A 27,997-nucleotide genomic window follows, 5' to 3' on the forward strand; every position below is an offset into this window, starting at 1 on the left:
GAGAGGAGAATTAAAGCAATGTTCAGTCTGTGATGGCAAAGGGTGGGACCAAGCAAACAATCTATCATTACATTTTGAAAAGTCTCCATAAAAATTTCCAGGATAAGGTTAGTGGGACAATTTCCTCATTTTGTATCGCGTAATCAGTGGGACAGTACAGCTTTAAGCGTGACTCTGCCTCCTCCAGCTCAATCCCGGAAGATCTCGGCTTCCTTCCGAAGCTTGTGCTTTGGCAGAAACCAGGATCTTGATTAAATCTTTATCCGGTGCGGAGGGGTGAGTGAGCGGGGACAGACAATACAGGCACGGAAGATGGGGACCCGAGAGGATGAATACGATTATTTGTTTAAAGGTGAGGTTTTCTGATGAATACAGTAACCTGTGAACTCCTGAATGAAACCCTGATACGACACTGGTGGAAATGCCTCCTGCTAAAGCCGCCCCTCGAATGTTTTGCCGTTTTATTTTCAGGAAGAAAGTCTAGTGCAGCTGACATGTACCGAACTGGGAACTGCAACAGAACAGAGCTGAACCCCAGAATGTATCTGAGCGGGGCGAGTATAAAAGAAAGATTTAAACTCAGTGGCTTCATCATTGTAGCTAATATCCAAAACATTATTTAAAATGCAATTTTCAATCACTTGACCCTTTCTTTAATATATTAGGGTTTAAAATTGACACTGTATGAGGCGGTGATACCTTGGTGGGTGGGGTTTGATACTGACAGCTTCCTGGAGGAAAGGAATTTGGTCAGTCATTCTGAAGAAGAATTAAAGTAATTCACTTCCTTTTTTGCTAGTTATTTTATAATATCGTTTAAATATCTGCATCTCTGTTAACATGGCCACATTTGTGCTGCTAGTGTAGACTTATCACATTATACTCTAAGCCCTCATCCAGATAGTAGGAGTGTAACACAAAGACAAATGAGATATAAACTTGATTGTGTGTGCTCATAAACAAGGCATGGCTGAGCTTTCTATGCGGGAGTACTCCCCTCCTCCATCAGGGATTTGGCATATACTGAGTGTTGCACACAGCAATTCCATGCAGTTGAACGTACCCCAGGTTGCCAGAATTTTTTTTACAGCAGTGAGACTGTTTTACATGTGCACTGTATGTATTAGTTTGCAATCCCTATGTCACTTTCTGAGGTAGCCACTACTCAACATTTTGTTTGCACTTCAGCTTCATAGTCCTGATCTATGGCCAAAGGATGGACAGGTAGAATGGAGGGTCGCCTTGTGTCTAGACCAGGGCCAGGCCAAGGTGCCCAAAAACAAGTTTAGACAGTCGGCTGTTGAGAGGGTCTTCAGCCTGACTGACTTCCCCTTTTCAACTATGCTTGTGCCTGGCTGTCCTATGTGGTGTACACTGATGCTTGTGACTTTGTGACTCATGGGCACCATAAGGGATGAAATTTGAGTTTAAATGTTGCAAGTTTAATTTGAATATCTGAATCTTTGTTACAGTGCAGATTAAAGGATTGTCAGCCTTCAATTTGGTTCTAATACATTTTTTAAAAAGAATAGTCTATTGATAGTACAGATTTTTAAAATTGCTACAGAATTAGGAGTCTTCAGAATAATGATGGCTACTACCTGCAATTATCATGAATATAACAGCATGAATTGGGAATGTTAACCTGTCGATTTTAAGCTAATTGTTTGAAAAGGAGACTATAAGCCATTCTGAAAAGAAGCAAGATTTTATAGATTTTTAAAGAAATCCTCAAATGTAAGATGTGCTTCTTTGAATGGAAAGTGATTTAATGTGAGGCAAATCGGTAAGGTAGTGGAGGCAAAAGCTTCGAAATAATTCAGTAGACATTTGGATGTTGCAACAGCGTAGGTTTTATTTTTCATGACAAGTTCACATGGGCGTATTCCCTTCCTCACTGATATCTAACAAAGGAATTTTTCTGGAATGCATTCTTTTATCTGGAGCTTAAGCCTACACTGCTTCATGCATTCAACTTATCTTTATCTCATCTTTGTCCTTACCCATCCCAGCTGGATTTGGTCAGATTCAATACTTCTAGTTCCTTGAGGTAAAATGTAATTGATAACAAGAATGATTTGTGCGTAGGGTATTGTAGGCTGAATGTTGGAATTCAAGACCCAATTGCTGTAATGATGGATGAGGGAAGGGTTTGAAATTGTAAGCTGCAATTAAAACATATCTCGTTAGGTTCAAGTCAGAAAGACTATTCTACTTATGTTGTGAATATCAACACTACCATTGTTGTTGTAATCTTGATTTGGCAAGCTGACCATTTTGTTTAAAGGTGGTTTTCCTCAAAGCTCCACTTTGCCCCACAGAGTAACAGATTGTGTACGAGGAGGCAGACTTATATGTTTAAAGTGTCATGGTTCTTTCCAGCAAATTCTGGTATTACTATAATTTCACTGCCTTGGAGCTGGTGCTCTGCTGTGTGTTTGTTGCTGGGGTGTAGCCATCTGGTGTGTGAGATGCTCCACCTTGTTCTTTTTATTTAGGGATGTTTTGTTCGTATCTTTTGAACCAACAAGTTAAGCAAAAAGGAAAAGAAAAACAATAAATTGTTCTGAGTTTGAAGTGAGTCTCTTAGCTTATTGTGCTTCTTCAGAAAGAATCTAGAAAATTTGACTGAAGTCCAAGTTAGAGCTAATGGTAAAGGAGATTTCCATCTTTTTATTTAAATTCTCTTCATCTCTGTTGCTAGGAGCTAGCTGTCGTCCCTTGTATAGTTTGCAGTTTTTCTTAATTTTTATATGTTGAGACCTTACACATAGTTTAAATTCAGTGTTGCAACTGTAGGGTCAGAATACCATGTCCTTTGTTAAAAATAAATAATTTGAGGGATGTGGATGTCAAAGGCAACACTAATTTCTAATCCCTAATTGCTGTCAATAAGTTGATGGTGAGCCACCTACTTGGACTGCAGTTCGTGTGGTAAAGGAACTCCCACAGTGATGTTAAGTAGAGTTCTTGGATTTTGACCCAGCACGGTGGCTCAGTAGTTAGCACTGCAACCTCACAGCACCAGGGACCCAGGTTCAATTCCAGCCTCTGGTGACTGTCTGTTTGGAGTTTGCATGTTCTCCCCATGTCTGTGTGGGTTTCTTCCGGTTGCTCCGATTTCCTCCCACAGTCCAAAGATGTGAAGGTTAGGTGAATTGGCCATGCTAAATTGCCCATAGTGTTAGGTTCATTAGTCAGAGGGAAATGGGTCTGGGTGGGTTACTGTTCGGAGGGTCGGTGTGGACTTGTAGGGCTGAAGGGCCCGTTTCCACACTAGGGGATCTAATCTAAAGTTGCCCATAGTGTCTAGGGATGTCTTGGTTATGTGCAATAGTCTGGGATAAATGTAGAATAATAGGTGAATGTGCCTGTGTGGGTTACTCTTTGGAGGGTCAGTGTAGACTTGTTGGGCCAAATGACCTGTTTCCACACTGTAGGGATGCTATAACAGTTCTACATATAAACAATGAAGGATTGGCAATCTATTTGTAAGTCGAGATGTTGCCTGATTTGGAGGGGAGCTTGAATATGGCACTGTTCTCATGCCCCTGTTGCCCTTGCTCTTCCTGCTGAAAGAAGTTTCAGGTTTTTGGAAATGTTGTTGAAGAAGTCTTTGGTAAGTTTCTGCAAACTTTTTGGAGGTGATACACACTGCAGCCATGATGCACTGGACGTGGAATGATTGGCACTTGTTATGATATGATGATAATACTGAACAGGTTAGATCCCAGAATGAGACTTTGATTGATGGACCTTAAGTTTACATTTTGCTCTGTTAACAATGATGAGCATAGTCACAAGAGGCTGTCAATGTACTTGAAAGAATGAGGTCTACTGCACACAGAAGAAAGAAAACACTGACTATATTACACTATACAAGGGTGATCTGAAATAATATTATTACAAATATAGGGATTATTTTTATCTTCAACAATCTTAGAGCTACCCAAACCTCTGAAGATTCTCTTTGTCTTCATTTATGAAGTTTGTTGTTTGGTTTGCACAGTTTCTTTTAAGCAAATTCACTTAATGCTACTTCTTTAATTACTCAGGAATGGTATCTGTTCCTGAGACCCTTAAGTTAGCTGTTAACACAGCTCACATTTATTAACATGGGTTCCTTATCTTCTCCGCCACAGCATTCTGTTTTTGGAGCTCTTCTCTTACTGACTTTTAAGCCCACTCAGGACTGCTTTTCTTCTGGCCCAAAACCTTTGGAGACAATTAGAATCTACAGCAACTTTTACAGATTTTTTTTTTCTAAATTATTTGCTTCTTTCTGAAAGAAACATAAGTACTGCCTTTTAAAATGAACATATTTCTGTCTGTTGTTTCCCTGTGTCATAGGACACCTTCTTCCTAGCAAAAGCCTATATTTTCTCTGTTCTGCACTTGTTTGTAATACAGTGAAGTATACATTGCGTGGGTTTTATAAACTTTGTTTAAATGCACGATCAAACCTCCTGACAACCCAATACCACTCTCAGAACTCAAAATGAAAATTTCATTTCTAAACACACAGCATAGAAATGCAAGATCAATGTTCAAGCTATACGTAATTGCTCGACTTTAGAACTCAAGTTTCCAAATAATAATACAAATTTTGCATGAAACCTAATCACAGCCTTCATCCACCATCTTAAGCAATCAACTATGGTGCACCTGTCGTCCTAGATATGGTTGAGTTTCTGGACTATTGTTGCAGCTGCACCACCGAGGCATCTTGAGACATAGGCATCTCTAGTAAGGCTAGCATTTATTGGTCACAATTAATTGCCTTTGAGAAATGTTTGTGAACCAGCTCCTTGCAGCCCACATGGTTTAGTCACATTCATAATGCTGTTATGATGGAACTTCCAGGATCTTGACTCAATATTCCTTATGGGTATATGAATACGAAGGGTTTGGAAGGTTACGGACGGGGTGCTGGCAGGCGGGACTAGATTGGTTTGGGATATCTGGTCGGCATGGACGGGTTGGACCGAAGGGTCTGTTTGCATGCTGTAAATCTCTATGACTATGACTATGACTATGACTATGACATCTGACTCCAATGTTTACAAACAGTAGAAAGACTTTGGGGAGTCAGGCAGTTACTCTCCACTGCAGCCCAAACGTCTGACTTGCTATTGCAGCCAAGTTATTTATGCAGATGGTCCAGTTAAATTTCTGATCAATTAGTAAGCCCAAAAATTGATGCTGAAAAATTTGACATTAGTGGTGCCATTGAAGATAAAAGGGAGATGGTTAGATTGTCTCTTGTTTGTGGTTGTTATTGTCAAGCATGAATGGCACATTTAGCAATTCAAGCTTAAATGTTGTGCAGTAAGTGGGCACATGCTTTAGTATCTGAGGAATTACAAATGGTACTGAACCTTGTGCAGTCAAAAGGAAGCATCCCCACATCTTACCTTATGATGGAGGGACAATCATTGATGAAGCTGGCTGCACCAAGGATGCTACAATGGGCAACTTCTGCAATAATATCCTGTAATTAGAGACAATTAACCTCCAATAACTGCAACAATTGTACTTTATTTTGTCTGACTCCAGTCAGTGGAAGGGTTTTCTGACTGTTTCCCATTGACTTCAGTTTTACTGGAGCTCCTCAATGTCCTTTTAAAATTATTAGTCATGTGTTCAGTGCCTTAATTCCAATTTGTAGCTCAAGTATTCAAAATTACTTTTAGCAGTCTCAGTATGTTACCCTGAGAAAATGTTCTCTCTCAAAATAATATTACACAGTTTCTCAGACCCAGATATGGATAGGCTTGCCATATATTTATTCAATCTTTGTTTTATTGGCATAAAATCAGCTTGTGGAGATTTTTATAAATTGCTTCCATCTGCGGAAAATTTGAACTGCTTGTTCAGCATTCTGACCTCATTTTGGGAGTAGGTTAGGGATACTACAATTGACACCAAGAGATTCTGAATTAGGTTGGAAAATCATGAAACAAAAATAAAGATTTAAATCATTATTCACATTCCCTGAGTATGCCCTATCCCACTGAGAGGACAGACAGACCGAGGTGACGGCAAAGTGCTGGAGGGAGTTGTCCTGAGAGTCTTCAGTGTTGACTCCCAACCTCAAGAATTCAAATGACTTCTGCGGTTGAATGATAATTGAAACATAAACAAAGAAAACACCTACTGATTCCTACACATCAATCCCCATTCAGCTGATGAATCAGTCCTTCCCCAAGGGTGCCAAGGACACAGAAGATACAATACAAACATAATCTGTATCAAGAGTAGCCCCATGGCAGCACTACAGATGGAGGGCAAGGACATAACTGTTAGAATGGCTCTGTGGCAGGTGGTGACAGAGCCTACAAGAGGGATCACCCACCTTCTCAAGGACAAGCAGGGATAGATAATAAATGTTGTCCTAGACTGCAACACCTACATTGCATGCATGAAGACAATAAAAAGTTCCATAAATAAACACAACTCATTTTGGTAATGACATAAAACGTACAGCACAGAAACAAGCTTCACAGGCCAACAGGTCTGTGCTGATATTTATACTACTTGTGAGTACCCTCCCATCATCTTCATCTATCCCTGTCAACACATCCTTCTGTTCTTTTCTCCCTTATATTTACTTTAGATTACACTGTCACATTATTCATTTCAGTTACTGTTATGGTAACAAGTTCTATATTCTGGGAAAAATGGGTTAATGAACTTTACAAATAGTGAAGCTTGCCATCTGGTAATTTTTAAGTCTTAGAGCTTTTAAATTTCCTGACTTAAATTTTGCTAATTACCAGCTGCAATCTGTAACAGAAACCTTATGATCCCAAACAGGATAGAAGCAGAATTCTGCATTATCAACCTCCTTTATCAAAATATCAGCTAACCTAAGCCTGACCTCGCCAGATGCAACTTCCCTTGAGTCATTAATGTTGTCATTAAATTTTTTAAAGTAATTTATGTGTGTCTTTTATTTTACTGTAAACTTTTTATATTAGCTCAATTAAGTGACCAATCTTCATTGATGAAATTGGACAGTCATTAGTGTTGCCTGGCCATTTTACCATGCAGTCTTATAACCAAGCCTATTTTTAACCTTCTTATAAGAAATCTTTGCAACAACTTTCCACTTGTGTGTCATTGGGTAACAATCATTATCCAGACACCTTGGCTGTTATTCTCCTCCCTATTCAAGAAGGTAGTTGTTGCTAAACCAACTGAGTATAGAGCACTGTTTGAGGTTGACTTAATGCCACACAAATCATTGAGGGAGTTCAAACTGCTTAAAGGGGCTTACTTTGAAAGTAGTGAAACATGCAGCAGCTTAACATTTGCCTGTATTAATAAAATATTTTCTCTTTATTGTTCTGGACCAGGCCAGACCACCTCAAACTATTTTAAGAAGGTAGTCTAGACCCTAGTTTTTTTCTTATTTTAAAAGCAGATGTGAAGTGGATATTCCACTTGTGACGCAGCTGATCAAACCACTCAGCTTTAAGCAAAACAGAATTTATTTAAACACTACAGTTGAAACATAAACAAAAGAAAATAGAATTTAGAATAACTTAACTATTGGAATACTTAACCATCCTGATACAGCAACTTAACTAAGGAACCAAAAGAGAAAATGCTGTAAAATCTCAGCAGGTCTGGTAGTGTCTGTAAGGAGAGAAAAGAGCTGACTTGTCAAAGGGTCAGTTAGACTCGAAACATCAGCTCTTTTCTCTCCTTATAGATGCTGCCAGATCTGCTGAGATTTTCCAGCATTTTCTCTTTTGGTTTCAGATTCCAGCATCGGCAGTAACTTGCTTTTAACTTAACGAAGGAGCTGTTCCAATCCTGTAACATCCCATAAACAGAACTCTTGGCAGAAGGCAAGAGGGAACAAATTCCAAAGAGATTTCAGAGAGAAAAATCAGTCAGAAATCATCTGCTGAAGCTCAGAACCTTTCTGCACTGCAGCAACGTCTGTGGCTGCTACGGCTAAACCAAACTAGAATAAACCTGAACTGCAAGAACTGGCCATTGCCCTGCCATTCAAGCCTCTTCCTAGACTTCTTGGCACTTCTACATTTACGACTTTCTTAAAAAATACCCAAAGACAAAATAACCTTGTTAAAGTGACAGCATCGTCACACTGTAATGCACTTCTTCAAAAATGACAAAAAAACTCCCCAATCAATTTACTTGCTTTCTGTTTTTAACAAGAACCCCAAGCTTAAACTATTAATAAGAACACATGGTAAAGCTGGGTATTTAAAAACATTCAAGGTTATCCTGCATGATCAACATAGTTTTGTGAAGGAGACTTGTTTAACTAATTTATTGGAGTTCTTTGAAGAATTAACATAGAGTCATAGAGAGGTACAACATGGAAACAGATCATTTGGTCCAACCCGTCCATGTCGACTAGGTATCCCAACCCAATCAAGTCCCACCTGCCAGCATCCGGTCCATATCCCTCCAAACCCTTCCTATTCATATACCCATCCAAATGCCTCTTAAATGTTGCAATTGTACCAGCCTCCACCACATCCTCTGGCAGCTCATTCCATACATGTACCACCTTCTGTGTGGACAAAGTTGCCCCTTAGATCTTTTGTATATCTTTCCCCTCTCACCCTAAACCTATGCCCTCTAGTTCTGGACTCCCCGACCCCAAGGAAAAGACTTTGCCTATTTACCCTACCAATGCCCCTCATAATTTTGTAAACCTCTATAAGGTTCACCCCTCAGCCTCCGACATTCCAGGGAAAGCAGCCCCAGTCTGTTCAGCCTCTCCCTATGGCTCAAATCCTCTAACGCTGGCAACATCCTTGTAAATCTTTTCTTGCGGTGCATAAAGCAAAATTTGTGAATGTACGATACTTAGACTTCTAAAAGGCATTTGGAAGGGGCAACATATTTTTCCTCATGGATGATAAACTAGAAGATTGAAGTTGAACATGCTAAATTAGTTAAGGGTATCAGGAAAGTTTATTTTTCTCTGCAGCTAAAACAACAAGTTGGACTGTATGGTGCACACTTTAGCTCTACAGGACAATGGGTAAAATCTCATCAGGCCTGAACAATGTGTATGAGATGAGTGATAGAATCAGGCAAGAAGGACAGTGAGCCCTGTCTCAATGTCGAGCTATCTTGCCACATCTTGTCTAGCAGAGCACATTGTTCCTGATGCTGCCAAACATTGCTGGTTGCCAGAGGAACAGGAGGAGGCCATTCCATTTAGTGAGATTGTGGCTGATCTGAGATCTAATTCCATAAACTTACCTTTGGCTCATATCACTTGATATGTTTGCTTCACAAAACCATCTATCAAATTTAAAACTAACAACTGATCCAGCATCCAATGCCATTTGTGGAAGAGAGTTCCAAACATCCAACACACTTTGTGCACAGAAGTGCTTCCTAAAATCTCTCCTGAATGGTCTGGCCCTAATTCTCAGATTATGCCAGGCGAAAGTGGGTACTGCAGATGTTGGAGATTAGAGTCAAGATTAGAGTAGTACTGGAAAAGCACAGCAGGTCAGGCAGCATCTGAGGAGCAGGCTGCAAATTGACTATTCTGCTTCAAAGCTTTATAAAATGGCCTTTAACCCTTCTAAAAGCTGCATTTATGAACTAACCATAGTGGTCCTCAACAAAGATCAGCAGACAATGCTTCCCTTATAGTATAGAAATAACTAGATTAGATAAGACGTTACAAGCCATCCTAACTGACCTTGCAAGTACAGATTCAAAGAATAGTTTTGCGAGATAGGGGTGCTTGGATGTGGAAAGTAAAGTTGGTTCCCATTGGGGTAAGTTGCTGTCAGTAAAGCCATTTTATTAGATTTGAATGGTAATCATTTGAATTTGCGCTCTAATTATGGCTGTACTTTTCAAAAAGGTATAAAAAATGCCTTTGCCTTAACTATGCGCGCAATTTCTCCGAGGAACATGGAAGTGTTTAACCTCTGTGTTACTAAACAACCTGTGCCCAGCCGAGATTGGTTCTGTAAGACGTCACACGTTATTCAACCAAATTGCTAGTGTTTATTGATGATCACAGAACAGAGAGCAACCCCCCCAACCGTGGGGTCCAGATGTTTACCGTAACCTTCTAAATTGTAGACAAGACAGGCCTATTCGTATAATCTCTCCTCATAATTTAACCCATGAAGTCCACGTACTCCTTCCAAGACCAATGTATCCAGTCAAATCTATGGTGCACAGATCTGCTGTCAGTATTCCAAGTCAGGTCTAACCAAGGTTTACATAGCTGCAGCATGATATCAGCATCCTTGTACCCAGTCATTGAGATCTAAAGGCCAGCATTCCATTAGCTTTTGTTAACTAGGTTCTGCACTTGTATGGGACATTTTGAAGATGTATGCACCTGAACCCTTGAGTCTCTTTGGACATCCACTGCATTTAACTTCATAAGCATTTAGAAAATACCCTGTTCTATCTGTGTTTGGTCCAAAATTGATAACTTCACACTTATTTACATTGAACTCCATCTGCCATAGTTTGCCTACTCACTTAGCATAAAATTACAAATGTATGTTGATAGACTATCATCTATATGGTCTACAATGCTACCCAACGTTGTCATTAGCAAATTTGGATATAAGACTTTCTATACCATTATCCAAGTCATTAATAAATAATGTGAACTGAGGCCTGAACACAGATCCTTGTGGGAAACCATCAGTCACATCCTGCCAATTTAACTACCTACCCATTATCCCTACTTTCTGTCACCTGCCACTCGGCTGATTTCCCAGCCATATCAGGAATTTGTCCACACTTCCAGGGTCTCTACTTTAGCTATGTGGGACTGTATCAAATGCCTTCTGGAAGCCCAATCCATAGATATTCCCCTGTCACTACCTCAGGCAAAAAACTCAATGAGATTTGTCAGTTGTGATCTATCTGTCATGAATTAGTGCTGCCTATTCCTGAATACGTATAATGTTTCAGAGTGTTCACTTGCCCCATCCTTGATTATAGACTTTCAATAATTTCGCCACAAGATGTCAGGCTAACTGGTCTGTAATTCCCTGTTTTTTTCCTCTTTTGCTGTTCTTAAAAAGTGAGCTACAAGAACCACATAGGGACAGGAAAGGAGGCCACCGCATGGACCAGGCTGTTCTGTACTCTCAGCTTGTAATTAGCTGGTGCCCACACCCTGCGCAGCTTTTCTTGGCATTAGCATTTGACAAAGTCACACGTCCAGGGAGATGCCGTGCTGTGTAGCAGTCCTCAATAGGGGCGTGTGCATCTTGTCTTGCACCTTTTTAGCACGTGTGACTTCAGCATTCCAGCTAAACACATAGCACACGCAGCAAGCATTGGAACATGTTTGAAAGGCTTAGGGGAGGAGTTGCAATGAAGCTCATGGGCATCTCTTGGTAGGAGGAAGGAGGTGGCAGCAGCACAGTCAAGGGCTGCTTCCCATACCAATCCCAGGCTTTGGCTGTGGTCAGGTGTCTGGTTGGTGTGGCTATATGCGGGGGACCCTGTATCTGTGCTCCAGAGAGGTGGTAACGATCAGTCCTCTTGCCTCTATTAGGGGCCATTCTGGGGTTAGCTGTGGTACCACTGGGGATATGTGTGTCCACCAGTTAGGGGTCTAAATATGTGAGGGGCAGCTGGAAGGTCAAGTCGTTCAAGAGTTGGGCCAAAGTCATCCTGTTGCCTTGGTTTACTGAAATTAAGGGTGAATGGGGAGGAAGGATTGCGTTTTGAGGGATGAATAGTAGAAGGCATTGAGCCAATGGTTAGTACTGGTGTTTGATACATTCTATGGACCGTCTGGTTAGTATGAGCATTGCGGTTGAATGGCAATAGTACTGAGACAGGTGTCGGGACATGGATGTTTCTACATCCCTGTGGGATCTGATCCTGCAAGGACAAGTACTGTTTCCTCTGAGCAGGTGAGGACACTGCTCTCAGAGATGATTGGCATGTTCTTGGCTGGTGTGGCCTCTTCTGCTGATTCTCTTAGAAGAAGTCGTCTCCACTCCCCTCTCCGTGCCCATGAGAATCCCCAGGTCTCTGTCCAAAAAAAAGTCTCCCTTTCTCTGACATCTCTACTGACTCCTCCCACACCCAAGCAGGCAGCTTCCAGATGGAAGCCTTCCTCCAGGTGTGCGTCGGGCTTTGAAAGATGGAGCGATGCAAGGATGTTGGTCTTATGCTGAGTGGCAAGTTGCTGTTGGAACGGCGCATGTAAGATGGAGCAGAAATTGGACATGGTACTTGCCGTAAGGGCTGAAATAACAATTTGTGCAGCAAGTTTGGTAAGATATAGCGTGAATACTTACTTAGCTTCATGGCAAGAATCACTTCTCCATACCTGATGCGATTCACACTTAGCAAGAACCCATAACATTTAGCTTAATGTTACTTTGCAGAGCATGTAGGTGGATACTTTATCAGACGGTGGGGCACCATAAGTCTTTCAGTTAAGAACAAAATGGCAGCCTTCAGATGGTTCCACTGCAGTTTGTCATAAACCTGTGAATGCAGTGTATCCAGAGATATTCAGAAGCCTACAAACCAGAGACATCATCTCTCTGTGCGATTAAAATCGAAAATATCCAGAGGCTTGAAAGAAAGAATTCCAATACAAGCCCTAAGTCTACCAGATTGGCTATTGTTTGACATCACTCTGGGGACAACATTGTCATTGTTGTTAAAATGAAAAGAACAGAGAGAAATAACTTTTCCATTCCTATGGGTCTAGACCTTGATCGACAGAAGTTGCCTTCCCTGTCTTTATTTTTTCACTCATAGTATTTGTGTCAAACCATCTGTTTTTGGCTGTCTTATTGATCCATTCATCAATGTGTTTTGGGTTTTAACGGAGTAAGCTGTACAGTGGTAACATTTTCTTTGACATTTGTTGAAAAATAAGTTTATTTACAATACATAGTTACTTTTGTTGTTAATAATTAAATCTGATGTGAGTTACATTTGTCCTGAATAGCGGTCTGTGAGGCATATTGATCACCTTGTTTCGTTGAGTAACACATTTATGACATTTTGCAGAATAGTGGGAGTTGCTTATCGATGCAGTCTTCCTCACTGACCAAAGGATAAAGGGACACATCAAAGGTTATTTTGAAAAATAAAGGTTGATGTTGTAGGAGGTAACATAGTGTCATGGATAGAAGATTGGCCAGCTAACAAGAAACAGATCATGTTGCGGCTGTACAGGACATTGTTTAGGCCACTGTTGGAATATTGCGTGCAGTTCTGGTCTCCTTCCTATCAGAAAGATGTTGTGAAATTTGAGAGAGTTCAGAAAAGATTTACAAGGATGTTGCCAGTCATAGAGATGTACAGCATGGAAACAGACCCTTCGGTCCAACCCGTCCATGCCGACCAGATGTCCCAACCCAATCTAGTCCCAAATGCCAGCACCTGGCCCATATCCCTCCCAACCCTTCCTATTCATATACCCATCCAAATGCCTCTTAAACGTTGCAATTGTACCAGCCTCCACCACATCCTCTGGCAGCTCACTCCATACACGTACCACCCTCTGCGTGAAAATGTTGTCCCTTAGGTCTCTTTTATATCTTTCCCCTCTCACCCTAAACCTATGCCCTCTAGTTCTGGACTTCCCGATCCCAGGGAAAAGACTTTGTCTATTTATCCTATCCATGCCCCTCATAATTTTGTAAACCTCTATAAGGTCACCCCTCAGCCTCCGACGCTCCAGGGAAAACAGCCCCAGCCTGTTCTGCCTCTCCCTATAGCTCAGATCCTCCCACCCTGGCAACATCCTTGTAAATCTTTTCTGAACCCTTTCAAGTTTCGCAACATCTTTCCGATAGGAAGGAGACCAGAATTGCACACAATATTCCAACAATGGCATAACCAATGTCCTGTACAGCCACAACATGACCTCCCAACTCCTGTACTCAATACTCTGACCAATAAAGGAAAGCATACCAAACGCCTTCTTCACTATCCTATCTACCGTGACTCCACTTTCAAGGAGTATGAACCTGCCCTCCAAGGTCTCTTTGTTCTGCAACACTCCCGAGGACCTTACCATAAAGTGTATAAATCCTGCTAAGATTTGCTTCCCCAAAATGCAGCACCTCGCATTTAGCTGAATTAACCTCCATCTGCCACTTCTCAGGCCATTGACCCATCTGGTCCAGATCCTGTTGTAATCTGAGGTAACCCTCTTCGCTGTCCACTACATCTTCAATTTTGGTGTCATCTGCAAACATACTAACTGTACCTCTTATGCTTGCATCCAAATCATTTATGTAAATGACAAAAGGTAGAGGGACCAGCACCAATCCTTATGGCACTCCACTGGTCACAGGCCTCCAGTCTGAAAAACAACCCTCCACCGCCACCCTCTGTCTTCTACCTTTAAGCCAGTTCTGTATCCAAATGGCTAGTTCTCCCTGTATTCCATGAGATCTAACCTTGCTAATCAGTCTCCCTTGTCGAACGCCTTACTGAAGTCCATATAGATCACATCTACTGCTCTGCCCTCATCAATCATCTTTGTTACTTCTTCAAAAAAACTCAATCAAGTTTGTGAGACATGATTTCCCATGCACAAAGCCATGTTGACTATCCCTAATCAGCCCTTGCCTTTCCAAATACATGTACATCCTGTCCCTCAGGATTCCTTCCAACAACTTGCCCACCACCGAGGTCAGGCTCACCGGTCTATAGTTCCCTGGCTTGTCTTTACCGCCCTTCTTAAACAGTGGCACCACGTTTGCCAATCTCCAGTCTTCCGGCACCTCACCTGTGACTATCGATGATACAAATATCTCAGCAAGAGGCCCAGCAATCACTTCTCCAGCTTCCCACAGAGTTCTCGGGTACACCTGATCAGGTCCTGGGGATTTATCCACCTTTAACTGTTTCAAGGCATCCAGCACTTCCTCCTCTGTATTCTGGACATTTTGCAAGATGTCAGCATCTATTTCCCTACAGTTTATATCTTCCATATCCTTTTCCACAGTAAATACTGATGCAAAATATTCATTTAGTATCTCCCCCATTTTCTGTGGCTCCATACAAAGGCCGCCTTGCTGATCTTTGAGGGGCCCTATTCTCTCCCTAGGTACCCTTTTGTCCTTAATATATTTGTAAAACCCTTTTGATTCTCCTTAATTGTATTTGCCAATGCTATTGTATGTCCCCATTTTGTCCTCCCTCTTAAGTATACTCCTACTTTCTTTATACTCTTCTAAGGATTCACTCGATCTACCCTATCTATACCTGACACATGCTTCCTTCTTTTTCTTAACTAAACCCTCAATTTCTTTAATCATCCAGCATTCCCTATACCTACCAGCCTTCCCTTTCACCCTGACAGGAATATACTTTCTCTGGATTCTTGTTATCTCATTTCTGAAGGCTTCCCATTTTCTAGTTGTCCATTTACCTGCGAACATCCGCCTACAATCAGCTTTCGAACTTTCTTGCCTAATACCGTCAAAATTGGCCTTTCTCCAATTTAGAACTTCAACTTTTAGATCTGGTCTATCCTTTTCCATCACTATTTTAAAACGAATAGAATTATGGTCACTGGCCCCAATGTGTTCCCCCACTGACACCTCAGTCACCTGCCCTGCCTTATTTCCCAAGAGTAGGTCAAGTTTTGCACCTTCTCTAGTAAATACATCCACATACTGAATCAGAAAATTGTCTTGTACACTCTTAAGAAATTCCTCTCCATCTAAACCTTTAACACTAGGCAGTCCCAGTCGATGTTTGGAAAATTAAAATCCCTTACCATAACTACCCAACTATTCTTACAGATAGCTGAGATCTCCTTACAAATTTGTTTCTCAATTTCCCTCTGACTATTGGGGGGTCTATAATACAATCCCAATAAGGTGATCATCCCTTTCTTATTTCTCAGTTTCACCCAAATAACTTCCCTGGTTGTATTTCCGGGAATATCCTCCCTCAGCACAGCTGTAATGCTATCCCTTATCAAAAATGCCCCCCCCCCTCCTCTCTTGCCTCCCTTTCTATCCTTCCTGTAGAATTTGTATCTTGGAACATTAAGCTGTCAGTCCTGCCCATCCCTGAACCATGTTTCCGTAATTGCTATGATATCCCAGTCCCATGTTCCTAACCATGCCCTGAGATCATCTGCCTTCCCTGTTAGGCCCCTTGCATTGAAATAAATGCAGTTTAATTTATTAGTCCTACCTTGTCCCTGCCTGCCCTGACTGTTTTGACTCACTTCCGTTCTCAGCTGTACCCATCTCAGATTGATCTCTTTTTCCTCACTATCTCCCTGGGTCACCCCCCCCCCCCTTCAACCTTCGTAGGTTAAATCCTCCCAAGCAGTTGTAGCAAATTTCCCTGCCAGTATATTAGCCCCCTTCCAATATAGGTGCAATCTGTCCTTCTTGTTCAGATCACTTCTACCCCAAAAGAGATTCCAATGATCTAAAAATGTGAATCCTTCTCCCATACACCAGCTCCTGAGCCATGCATTCATCTGATCTATCCTCCTATTCCTGCCCTCACTAGCTCATAGCACTGGGAGTAATCTAGATATTACCACCCTTGAGGACCTCCTTTTTAAATTCCTGCCTAACCCTCTGTAATGTCCCTTCAGAGTCTCCACCTTTTCCCTTCCAATGTCGTTGGTTTCAATGTGGACAATGACCTCCTGCTGGCCCCTCTTCCCTGTGAGAATATTCTGCACCCTCTCTGAGACAACCTTGATCCTGGCTCCAGGGAAACAACACACCATTCTGCTTTTTCTCTGCTGGCCACAGAAACGTCTGTCTGTACCTCTGACTAGAGAATCCCCTATCACAATTGATCTCTTGGAAGCCGACGTACCGCTCATTGCATTAGAGCCAGTCTCAATACCAGAAACTTGGTTGCTCGTGTTACGTTCCCTGAGAATCCATCACCCCCTATATTTTCCAAAACAACATACCTGTTTGAAATGGGTATATCCACAAAAGACTCCTGCACTACCTGCCTACCTCTCTTGCCCTTCCTGGAGTTAACCCATCAATGTGACTGTATCTGAGACTTTTCCCCCCTTCCTATAACTGCCATCCATCACATACTGTTGCTGTTGCAAATTCCTCATCGCTTCTATCTGTCTCTCCAACCGATCCACTCGATCTGATAAGATTCGCATCCAACAACATTTATGGCAGATATAATCCGCAGTAACCCTTAAACTCTCTTTAAACTCCCACATCTGACAAGAAGTACATATCACTGCAAAGGCCATTTTTGCTCCTTCACAATCTACAGACCCAGAAAATAATACCGTCTTATTCCTCTACAAACACTGCCCAGGTTAAATTAATAGCTATGGCTTATATTTTAAGTTTAATCAAGAGACTTATCTCCAAAAGCATATAATTAAGAAAGAATCCACTGTACTCATTACTGCAGTCTTTCTCTTGGACAGACTTAAAACTACAATGAACTTATCTGATTCTGTGCTGTGAACTTCGCCCAACAGTTCCTCCAAGATTAGTTGTGAATTTCAGCGTTTGTTCAGTTCCTCCAAGTTTAGTTATGAATTTCACTGTTTGTTAATTTTCCCAGATGGGTTGGAGGATTTGAGCTACAGGGAGAGGCTAAACAGGCTGGGGCTGTTTTCCCTGGAGCGTCGGAGGCTGAGGGATGACCTTATAGAGGTTTACAAAATTATGAGGGGCATAGACAGGGTAAATAGGCAAAGTCTTTTCCCTGGGGTCAGGGAGTCCAGAACTAGAGGGCATAAGTTTAGGGTGAGAGGGGAAAGATATAAAAGAGACCTAAGGGGCAACTTTTTCACGCAGAGGGTGATACGTGTATAGAATGAGCTGCCAGAGCAAGTGGTGGAGGCTGGTACAATTGCAACGTTTAAGAGGCATTTGGATGGGTATATGAATAATAAAGGTTTGGAGGGGCATGGGCCAGGAACTGGCAGGTGGGACTAGATTGGGTTGGACCGAAGGGTCTGTTTCCATGCTATACATCTCTATGACTCTGTGACTCTAAGACAGCAAGCATAAATCATTTTCTGATTGGCAAGATGTAACAAGTGGTGTGGCACATGGATCAGTGCTGGGGTCACAACTTTTAATATTTCTATAAATTGCTTGAATGAAGGAACTGAAGGTATAGTTCTTAAATTTGCTAATGATGCAAAGATAGTGCAGAAAGTAAGTGCTGAAGAGAACTTGAGAAGGCTAGAAAGAGGTATCAATAGGTTAAGAGAATGGTCAAAGATCTGACTAATGTGGGAAGAATCAAATACAAGTATATAATCCAAATGGTGAGATTGCAGAGCTTGGAGGTGAGAAGGATTCTGGTGTCCTACTGCCAGAATGAGAAGAGTGAATAGAATGTTGTCATTCATTGCAAGGGGAATTGAATATAAAAGAAGCAAGTTATGCTTCACTTACACAGGCCTTTAGTGAGACCACATCTGGAATACTGCATTCAGTATCAGTTTCCTTACTTAGGAAAGAATGTATAGTGTTGGAAGCAGATCAGAGAAAGTTTAATCAGCAAATATATGGAATAGGCAGATTATCTTCTGGGAAAAGGTTGGACTGGCTAGGTTTGTATCCTCTGGAGTTTACCTAAGTAAAAGGCAGCTTGATTAAAACATTATAAGATCCTGAAGGTAGATGTTGGAAGGATGTTTCCTCTTGTTGAATAGTCCAGAATTAGGGCTTACTGTTAAAGTCACCTTTTTCAAAGAGGAGAATTTTTTTTCACTTTGAGAGTTTCAGAACATTTTTCCTTAAAAGACATGATGCAGAATCTGAATATTTTTAAGGCATAAGAAGATTAATTCAAGGGGCTGAGAGGAAAGTGGATGCAGGTGAAAATGTCGAGTTGAAATTGCAATCAGATCTGCCGTGATTTTGTTGAAAGGCAGAGCAAGCTTGTGAGACTAACTGGCTTAGTTCTGCTCTTAATTTACATATTTCAATGTGCTTTGGTAACCAGATGGCTCCGGAAACCTGCTCCAGATCTTGTTGGCTGCCCTTTTGTATGATGTAACTTAAACTCTCCAGCTGGTCTCCAAATGTTGGCGAGGACTGATTCTCACTTTATCTGTTTTTCAGCTGTATTCACTTGATGCTGAGTGTAAAATTCAGAATGAAGGCAAACAGATTTACATCACACCTGAAAATCAGGGCCTAGATGCAATGCCGAAAAATGCATCTGTAATCTATCTTATGAGGGAAATGCATGAGTAAAACAAAGGGGATGGGACAAGTTGTAAATAGTGGAGAATTACAAAGAGTGAAACTTCAGAAAATTGAGCAGCTGCCAGAATTTCTGGTCAGGAATATTAGTATCTTTCAATTTGGTGGAATTTTATCTTTATCAAGCTGCAGAACGTTGCTGCCAGGGTTCAAAAATTTTTGCGAGTTTAGGACATCATTCTTTGCAACAAGTTACTCCCTCAGGTTTTCTGAAACCTCACTTCTGTGAGTTCAGTGTCCAAGGTGCAAATCTCTCCAATTACTGTCCTCCTCCCAGTTCTGGCCTCTTGCAATTATTCAGTTTAATCACTCCACCATTATAGCTGCCAAACAAAAGCAAATTGCTGGAAAAGCTTAGAAGTCTGGTAGCATCTGCAGGGAGAAAATGGAGTCAATATTTCAGGTCCAGTGACTCTTCTTCAAAACTGCTTTATTCTAATCTCTGAAATTCCCTTTCGACAGTTGTCAGCCTCTCCTTTTTTAAAATGCTCCATAAAATCCATCTCTTTGACCGAACTTCTAGCCATCCACCACAGTATCTCCTGAAGTGTTTTTTTTTGTTATGTGCTTGCTGAATTGTTCTCTTACTGTAGAATGCGTGTCATCAAGAAGGGAAAAGTAGAAATATTTGGAAAAGTTCAGCCGCACAGTTGGCTACAGGGAGGCTACGACTTGGGTAAACTATGGGAAGGATAAATCTCTTTGCTGTGTGTTACTTCTTGATATCTCCACAGGATTCTAGCTGAAAGGAGATTCCTTTCCTGAAGGGAGGTTTTCCTCCTGCTTACTTTGGCTGAATTTTCAAACTGATTAGAGTTATAGGTTTGTTTTCGTGCTGTACAACTCTTTCGGCCCAACTCGTCCATGCCGACCAGATATCCCAACCCAATGTAGTCCCACCTGCCAGCACCCCGCCATATCGCTCCAAACCTTCCTATTCATATACCCATCCAGATGCTATTGAAATGTTGCAATTGTACCAGCCTCCACCACTTCCTCTGGCAGCTCGTTCCATACACACACCACCCTCTGCTTGAAAGAATTGCCCCTTAGGTCTCTTGTATATCTTTCCTCCCTCGCCCTAAACGTATGCCCTCTAGTTCTGGACTCCCCCACCCTAGGGAGAAGACCTTGTCTACTTACCCTATCCATGCCCCTCGTGATTTTGTAAACCTCTAAGGTCACCCCTCAGCCTCCAACACTCCAGGAAAACAGCCCTGGCCTATTCAGCCTCTCCCTATAGCTCAAATCCTCCAACCTTGGCAACATCCTTGTAAATCTTTTCTGAACCCTTTCAAGTTTCATAACATCCTTCTGACAGGAAGGAGAGCAGAATTGCACGCAATATTCCAAAAGTGGCCTAACCAATATCCTGTACAGCCGCAACATGACCTCCCAACTCCTGTATTCAACACTCTGACTAATAAAGGAAAGCCTACCAAACGCCGCCTTCACTATCCTATTTACCTGCGACTCCACTTTCAAGGAGCTATGAACCTATACTCCAAGGTCTCTTTGTTTAGCAACACTCCCCAGGACCTTAGCATTAAGTGTATAAGTTCTGCTAAGATTTGCTTTCCCAAAATGCAGCACCTCACATTTATCTAAATTAAATTCCATTTGCCAATCCTCAGCCCATTGGCCCATCTGATCAAGATCCCGTTGTCATTCAAACAAAGCCTTCAATCAAACTGTGACTGTATTGTTTTCGAAGAGAAATAACTTGAGTATTGATGGTGTAACTTGTATTCCGACACAACCATACGTAATGCCAATAGATAAGGGTTGTTGTGCATCTGTCATGTAGAATCCTAAAAGAGTGTGACATCACAGGTTTGTGCTCACAAGTTTTAAGTTTCGACTGACAGCGTTGGGGAGGGCAGCTTGATGCTAAGCATATACCTGTAGCACGGGTGCAAAGATGAAAGAGTCAATCATGATGACACTTACGATGGACACAACAGCTGGTAACAGAACACTGGCAGTGGCATGGCCTCCCATTTAAAAGGGTTTGAACCACAGATTCCACGCACAGAGGCCCGTATAACTGTGAATGATAGATACGGTCATATACAGTGTTTCTATCCCAGGATTAGATTCTGAAACTAATGGTTCAAATCTTTTCTCTTCTAGTTGTCCTGATTGGAGACTCTGGGGTCGGAAAGAGCAATCTCCTGTCCAGGTTTACACGTAATGAATTTAATCTGGAGAGTAAGAGCACCATTGGAGTGGAGTTTGCCACCAGGAGTATTCAGGTTGATGGAAAGACCATTAAGGCCCAGATCTGGGACACAGCAGGACAGGAGCGATACCGTGCCATCACTTCAGCGTAAGTATTTGATTAATATATTTCAGCATTTGAACCTTTTTCACTAATTTGCATCCCTTCCCTCCCCATCTATCTCCAGTTGGTTCTGTCCCTGCTCTGAGTCAGAAGCACATAGTTTAAGTTCTGTTCCTGGCCTTGACAGCCACAAAAAGTTGCTCATAACATGGCTAAGAGATTGATTTTGATATGCAAACTCTTCCAACAAATGATATTTGAAATTCTTGATCAGTCATAAGATGGAAAGAAAGTTGGACTTTCCACTATCACTATCCACCACTCCATATGACACGAAACATATCAAAGTGCATGTTGCCACAGCAACCCGAACACCTTATACAATCGGTAATACTGAGACCCATTTTCCACAATTAGGATGCCCTCCATATTTCTGTAGTGCCACTCTGTATTGGCTTCTGGAAAATCTGAATAGCCTGTCATGAAGTTGGTGCAGGCTTTTTAAAGACAGGACATACAAATCTCAGAACTTCCTATCAAGTCAAATATATTAACAAAGGTGAAGAGGAACTGATGCAGCACATAGAGATAGTTTAATGTCATATAGTCTTCTCAAAGCAACGAAACATCTGGGTTTGCAATGATGGTTGATGAGTTTCAATTTTCTCTTCAATAGTAGAAAATTTGAAGTAGGTCTTCTTTAAAGAACTCAGTATTTCAGGATTACAGTTCCATCCTTGCTGGGGCATGATGCCCTGAATACCAGCTGATGTGTGTCATTGAAGGATAAATGAAGCACTGCTGCTTCACAGTGCCAGAGACCCGGGTTCAATTCCCGCCTCAGGTGTCTGACTGACTTGTGGAGTTTGCACATTCTCCCAGTGTTTGCGTGGGTTTCCTCCGGGTGCTCTAGTTTTCTCCCACAGTCCAAATATGTGTAGGTTAGGTGAATTGGCCATGCTAAATTGCGTGTAGTGTTAGGTGCAGGGGTAAACGTAGGAGAATGTGTCTGGGTGGGTGTGCTTCGGTGGGTCGGTGTGGACTTGTTGGGCCGAAGGGCCTGTTTCCACACTGTAAGTAATCTAATCTTTATGTGCTTGACTGTAGGTGGATCCATACCTACCGCAGTTTTAACATATGTGCGTTTTTCAAATTGGGTCACTGACAGTGATGGGGAGCAGTCAGCCTGATGTTTTCTGTGCATACCACTTGAGTGCTGAGGCAATTGAAACACCATTGTTACCCTCTGGTCACAGTTCAAATAATTCGACACGAACCAAGGATTGAGATGATGACATTTTTGCTCCATATGGCCAAGTACCATAGACGGCTTTTGAAAAATTTTTTTTTCTCTCTAATCAACCTGTTCAGATGTTATGACACACGTCTGGACCAGGTGGGACAATAACTTGAATCTCTCTGTCCAAGGGTAGGGACACTACCAGTGTGCCGCAAGGCCTCTACAGATGTACACGTGTAGTGCAGGTTTCAGCAGATGAGCAGGACTTCATACAATCTGGGTTGTGTGCTCTCTTAGGTACTACCGTGGGGCTGTCGGTGCTCTGCTCGTTTATGATATTGCCAAACACCTAACGTATGAGAATGTCGAGCGGTGGCTAAAGGAATTGCGTGACCATGGCGACAACAACATAGTCATCATGCTGGTTGGGAACAAGAGTGACCTCCGTCATCTGAGAGCTGTACCAACTGATGAGGCACGGGCCTTTGCTGGTAAGTCACATGAACACACAAACAATTTAAAATCTGAATTCTTTCTGCTTTTATCAGAGCTAGTGGGTGGCCGTGGAACAGAAATAATGTTTGTGAATTTTGTAAGACTGTTTATATTCTCCTGCTACCTCTTCCTGTGTAATACTGATGAGCTGCTATAAGGCAGATTCATAAACATTGCGTAATCGATTTTTTTTAAAAAAATGCTCACAGAAGTGATTTTATTGGGTTCCACTAGGTTCATTGATATTAATGAAATTTCTTCTGATCCCTTTTCATATAGAGAAGAATTGTCTTTCATTTATTGAAACATCTGCTTTGGATTCAACAAACGTAGAGGAGGCTTTCCAAAATATCTTGACAGGTAAAATCAAAGAGACAGTCTAGATGCAAATAAATGTACCTGTACCACAATACGTAAAATACACCAAAGAAAGCCTCTGAGTAAAAAGAGAAATGCAGCAAGTCCATCAGCAAAATTAAAGCAAAACACCGCGGATGTCGGAAATCTGAAATAAAAATCAGAAACTACTGGAGAATATTTGTGGGGAGAGAAACAGAATTAACATTTCAAGTCCAATTTGACTCCTATTCAGAGCTGAATGGAGCTAGAAAATGGCGGGTTTTTGTTTTTTCTTCGTCTTAAATTTTTTAAAAGTTTTTTTTTCCTGTGGCACTCCTATTTCTAATTTTTTTTCTTCCCCTTTTTACCCCCACACTACCACCTAACTGTGGTCGTGCTTATTTTTTCCCCAGCACCCATGTGTGTGCAGGTGTGAGACAGTGAATGGTGGTTTTTATTCTGTTGACAAAGTGTAAGGAGCAGATGAGACTGACAAGCAAGACGAAGGGAGTGCTAGAGGTGGTAAAAAGGAGTTAAGATGTCAAATAGGTAGAAATGATAAATAAGAGAAAGAGAAAATGGTCCATTCTGCTAGTACAAAGGTAACGAGACAGAATCCAGATATGCTGAAAATGTGTTGCTGGTTAAAGCACAGCAGGTCAGGCAGCATCCAAGGAACAGGAAATTCGACGTTTCAGGCCAGAGCCCTTCATCAGGAATGAGGAGAGTGTGCCAGGCAGGCTAAGATCCAGATATGGCCACGGTGGGACGATAGTTATAATCAACAATGGAGGACAGTTGCCATGCTGTGAAGTTGCTGAACTCAATGTTCAGTCCAAGAGATTGTAAAATACCTGAGTGGAAAATGAGTTCTTCCTCCAGCTTCATTGGAACTCTGCGGCAGGCCCAAGATTGAAATGTTAGCATGGGACAAGGCAGATAATCGCAATGGAAGCAACTGGAAAGTCAGGGTCATTCTTAGGGACATAATGGATATGTTCTGAAAAGCAGTCAACCAGCCTTCATTTAGTTTGACCAATGTAAATGAGACTACATTGTAAGTATTGAATACAGTAGACTGGATTGAAAGAAGTATAAATAAAACGCTGCTTCACCTGGAAGGTGTGATGCGGGCCTTGGACAGTGAGGTGATGAAAGGTCAAGTGTCGGCAAGGGAAGGTGGTTTGAGGTGGGATGCAAGGAAATGTTAGGAGTGATGGAGAAATGAAACAGGATCATGTGGAGCGAATGGTCCTGCAGACTGCTGACAGGGAGGGGATAGATAATGTGTTTGGTGGTGGCATCCTGCTGAAGGTGGCAGAAATGGTACAGGATGATCCTTTTACTGCACAGGATGATGGAAAGTAAGAACAAGGAGAACCCTGGCATTTTGGAAGAGAGGTAATGGGGTGAGGGCAGAAGTGCGGGAAATAGGTTGTACACCGCGAAGGACTCTGTCAACCACAGGAGTCCTTGGTTGAGCAAAAAGGAGGACAGATCAGAGGCACTAGGTGGCATCATCAGAGCAGACTCAAAGGAGCTAGATCAAGTTGTTAATTCTACTCACCTATAAGGTGGAATGATCAGGAGGACAGCGTAACGTCCTATACCTTATCCTATACGTTTTACAAGTTCCAAATGTTCTCTTGAGGCACACTGTCATATTTATGATTGATCACAGATGCTATTCGGCCCCATTTTAATTCACCAATCTATCCAAAGTATCTAAGCCTTCCTCTTGAAGGACCCAATTTTCCATCAATGGTATTTCTATCCCCTGTTCTCTCTGGGAGCTCTTTCCATGTGTTGATCACTGTGAGCAGAGGATATGCTTGAAAACTATTCTAAATGTGGCTTTTTCAATTTGAACCTGTGTCCCCACATCTTTCACCGTTAACTTTAATATTATGGCAGAAGAGTTCCTCTTACGCCTCCTTTTCAAGCTGGACAGCCTTTCCTCATAACTCAGACCTCCCCCAGACTGGGGAACAGTCTTGTGGCACCACCTCCAACAACTGACTGTCTCCTTCACTTCCCAGTGATCAGGACTCCAGTCACAGGCTAACAACAGCACCAACTACTTTGGAAAATAGATCAGCATTTTACAGACATTGTTCATTGCTACTCATGGATACAGTTGGCTTGCTATTTCATGGAGTATATTCTTTATATTTCCTCCTCAACTGCAACATAGAAGGTCAGATTTTGGTTCACAGAGGAATTGAAATTGAGACAAACATGAATCATTAGCAGAGTCAGAAAATCTGATCCTCCTCTTCGATCTGCACTTTGTGGAATATGCAGACCATTCAGTCCATCAAATCTGTGCTGGTATATTTCCCCTGACACAAGGCAACTAGGCTACTCTCAGTCTCAATCCATTAGAAAAACTGGATTGAAATTTGAATTTTCTTACAAATGTTGAAAACAAACCGAACACTAGTGAGACAGCGATACTCCGAGTTGATGAAGAATTGAATTTGTACAATAGTTGGGTCTCAGTTGAGGCTGCAGGTGAGAAATATTTTGCCCTGCCATATGGAAATGGGAAATGGGAAATAAATACTGAACCAGGTCTGTGTTCACACAATGTTCTCTGATATCCATTGATCTCAGTTGAGGCTTTGTACAAAACATGATAACTTGTCTCATTGCCCTGTACTTCAGAGGTGAAAATCACCCAGGGTTCTTGCTCCTCATCACTGCCGAGTGACCCTGCTGGAAAACTAGTTGAAATCAGAATTGGACTTCACTGTACTTTTACTTTCCTTGCTACTACTCACTAGAGTTGAATAATTAGATTGCAATCATAGGTGACAACTGAATATAAAGAACAGTTTGCAAAAACGTCATAAGATGCCTCAGTGGTGCATAATTAAACAAATGTTGACTTCAAGTCACAGGAGTTATTAGGTCAGATGATGAGCAGCTTGGTCAAAGAGTATGTTTTCATGAGTACCTTTAAAGAAGGAGAGTGGTAGAGAGCTTTACAGTAGGGATTCCAGAGCTTAAAGGGCTTCAGCAGTTGAAGACATTAGCTATCATTATTGGAATGATAAAATATGGTACTGGAAAAAGCACAGCAAGTCAGGCAGCATCCAAGGAGAAGCAAGGGCCTGATGAAAGGCTTATGCCTGAAACGTTGACTCTCCTGCTCCTCGGATGTTGCCTGACCTGCTGTGCTTTTCCAGCACCACACTCTCGACTCTGACTCTCCAGCATCTACAGTTCTGACATTCCTCATTGTTGGAGTGATGAAAATCGGGGATGATTTAGAGTTAGATGATTAATCTGATGTGGGAGGAGATCACAGGTAGGGTGGGGTGATGCCATGGAGGAATTTGGAAATGTTAAAACTCTGGCATTGCCAGAATGAGAACCAGTGTAGGTCAGTGAGCACAGGGCTCACTGGTGGCAGAGGCAGGAGAGTTTTGGATGAGCTTCAGTTTGTTGGGCTGGAAGATGGCAGTCTGTGGTCCACAATCAAATACGAGAAATGGTTACTTGATGAAAACGATGGAGGCTGCCTTGTACCGAGTGTAGAGAATGGGACAGATTTCTTAAAAAATCGAGTTTGAAAAGTCCAGAATAACTAAAATTATTTTTGTTTTCTAGAAATTTACCGCATAGTTTCACAGAAGCAGATCTCTGACCGATTGACGCACGAGTCACCTGGCAGTGATGTGGTGGAGATCGATGTTCCTCCAACAAGTGATGGACAGAAATCTAATAAACTGCAATGTTGCCAGAACATGTGACCTACTGCAGCTGCTCCTTGAAATGTTTTCCACTGCTGCCTGTGCATTAATAGTGTATTTGGAACGCTTCTGTTCAATGCCCAATATGATTTAATTTGTTTCTTTTGGATGTTTTCTGCTGCAACTACAGAACAGATTTCACATCCTCAAAATAAGCAGCAATTGATTGCCTGAAAAATACTGTTGATAGCACGGATCCCTCTCCACGAGGCCCAGAAATGTGCTGTTAATAATTCAAAGATAGATTTATGGCCCTTATTCTCAGATGGAAATAATTATACCAAACCAGCTGAGATGCTTTCCCTCTGTGTTTTGGGGCCTAGCTGCTGGGATAAAAGCTTTGCCTTGCTATTGGCTGTCAGTGCCTGGGGAAGGTGAGGTGGGGATGTCTCATTCCTCTTCCAAGTGGGATGGGATGAACCGGGAATAATTCAGTTTCAGTCCACCAGAAACCGCAAGGCAAGAACCTGAAGTAATTTTCAAAGGAGAAGTTATTTATGATGGTGAAATACTTGTTATACTACAGAACTGCTACAGTTTTATAGTTAATAAAATTCAAAAGTAATTGTATTGTGACATTCTGAAAGTGTTCTTGGCCTGTTCTTGTATTTATTTGTTAGTAAACAAGCTGCTTATATCAGAGATTAAATCTTGTGCCCTCCATGTGTCCTGT

General features: G+C 41.7%; 1 protein-coding gene across 1 annotated transcript; it reads left to right on the forward strand.

Moving 5' to 3' along the window:
* The first annotated feature begins 201 nt into the window (after window positions 1-201).
* Window positions 202-27,973, forward strand: LOC132828881 (ras-related protein Rab-11B-like). Its single transcript, XM_060846062.1, has 5 exons — window positions 202-352; window positions 21,342-21,537; window positions 23,030-23,223; window positions 23,507-23,587; window positions 27,182-27,973. Exons 1-5 carry the CDS (start codon window positions 313-315, stop codon window positions 27,322-27,324), a joined length of 654 nt encoding a protein of 217 aa, XP_060702045.1. The 5' UTR covers window positions 202-312; the 3' UTR covers window positions 27,325-27,973.
* The last annotated feature ends 24 nt before the right edge of the window (window positions 27,974-27,997 follow it).

This window comes from Hemiscyllium ocellatum, chromosome 28 (genome assembly GCF_020745735.1).
Source record: "Hemiscyllium ocellatum isolate sHemOce1 chromosome 28, sHemOce1.pat.X.cur, whole genome shotgun sequence".
NCBI lineage: Eukaryota > Metazoa > Chordata > Chondrichthyes > Orectolobiformes > Hemiscylliidae > Hemiscyllium > Hemiscyllium ocellatum.

Excerpts from the sequence above, each read along its gene's own strand:
- LOC132828881 (XM_060846062.1), top strand. The coding sequence starts at position 313 with ATGGGGACCCGAGAGGATGAATACGATTATTTGTTTAAAG. Across the intron at positions 21,538-23,029 it reads TACCGTGCCATCACTTCAGC|GTACTACCGTGGGGCTGTCG; the intron begins GTAAGTATTTGA and ends GTGCTCTCTTAG. Across the intron at positions 23,224-23,506 it reads TGAGGCACGGGCCTTTGCTG|AGAAGAATTGTCTTTCATTT; the intron begins GTAAGTCACATG and ends CTTTTCATATAG.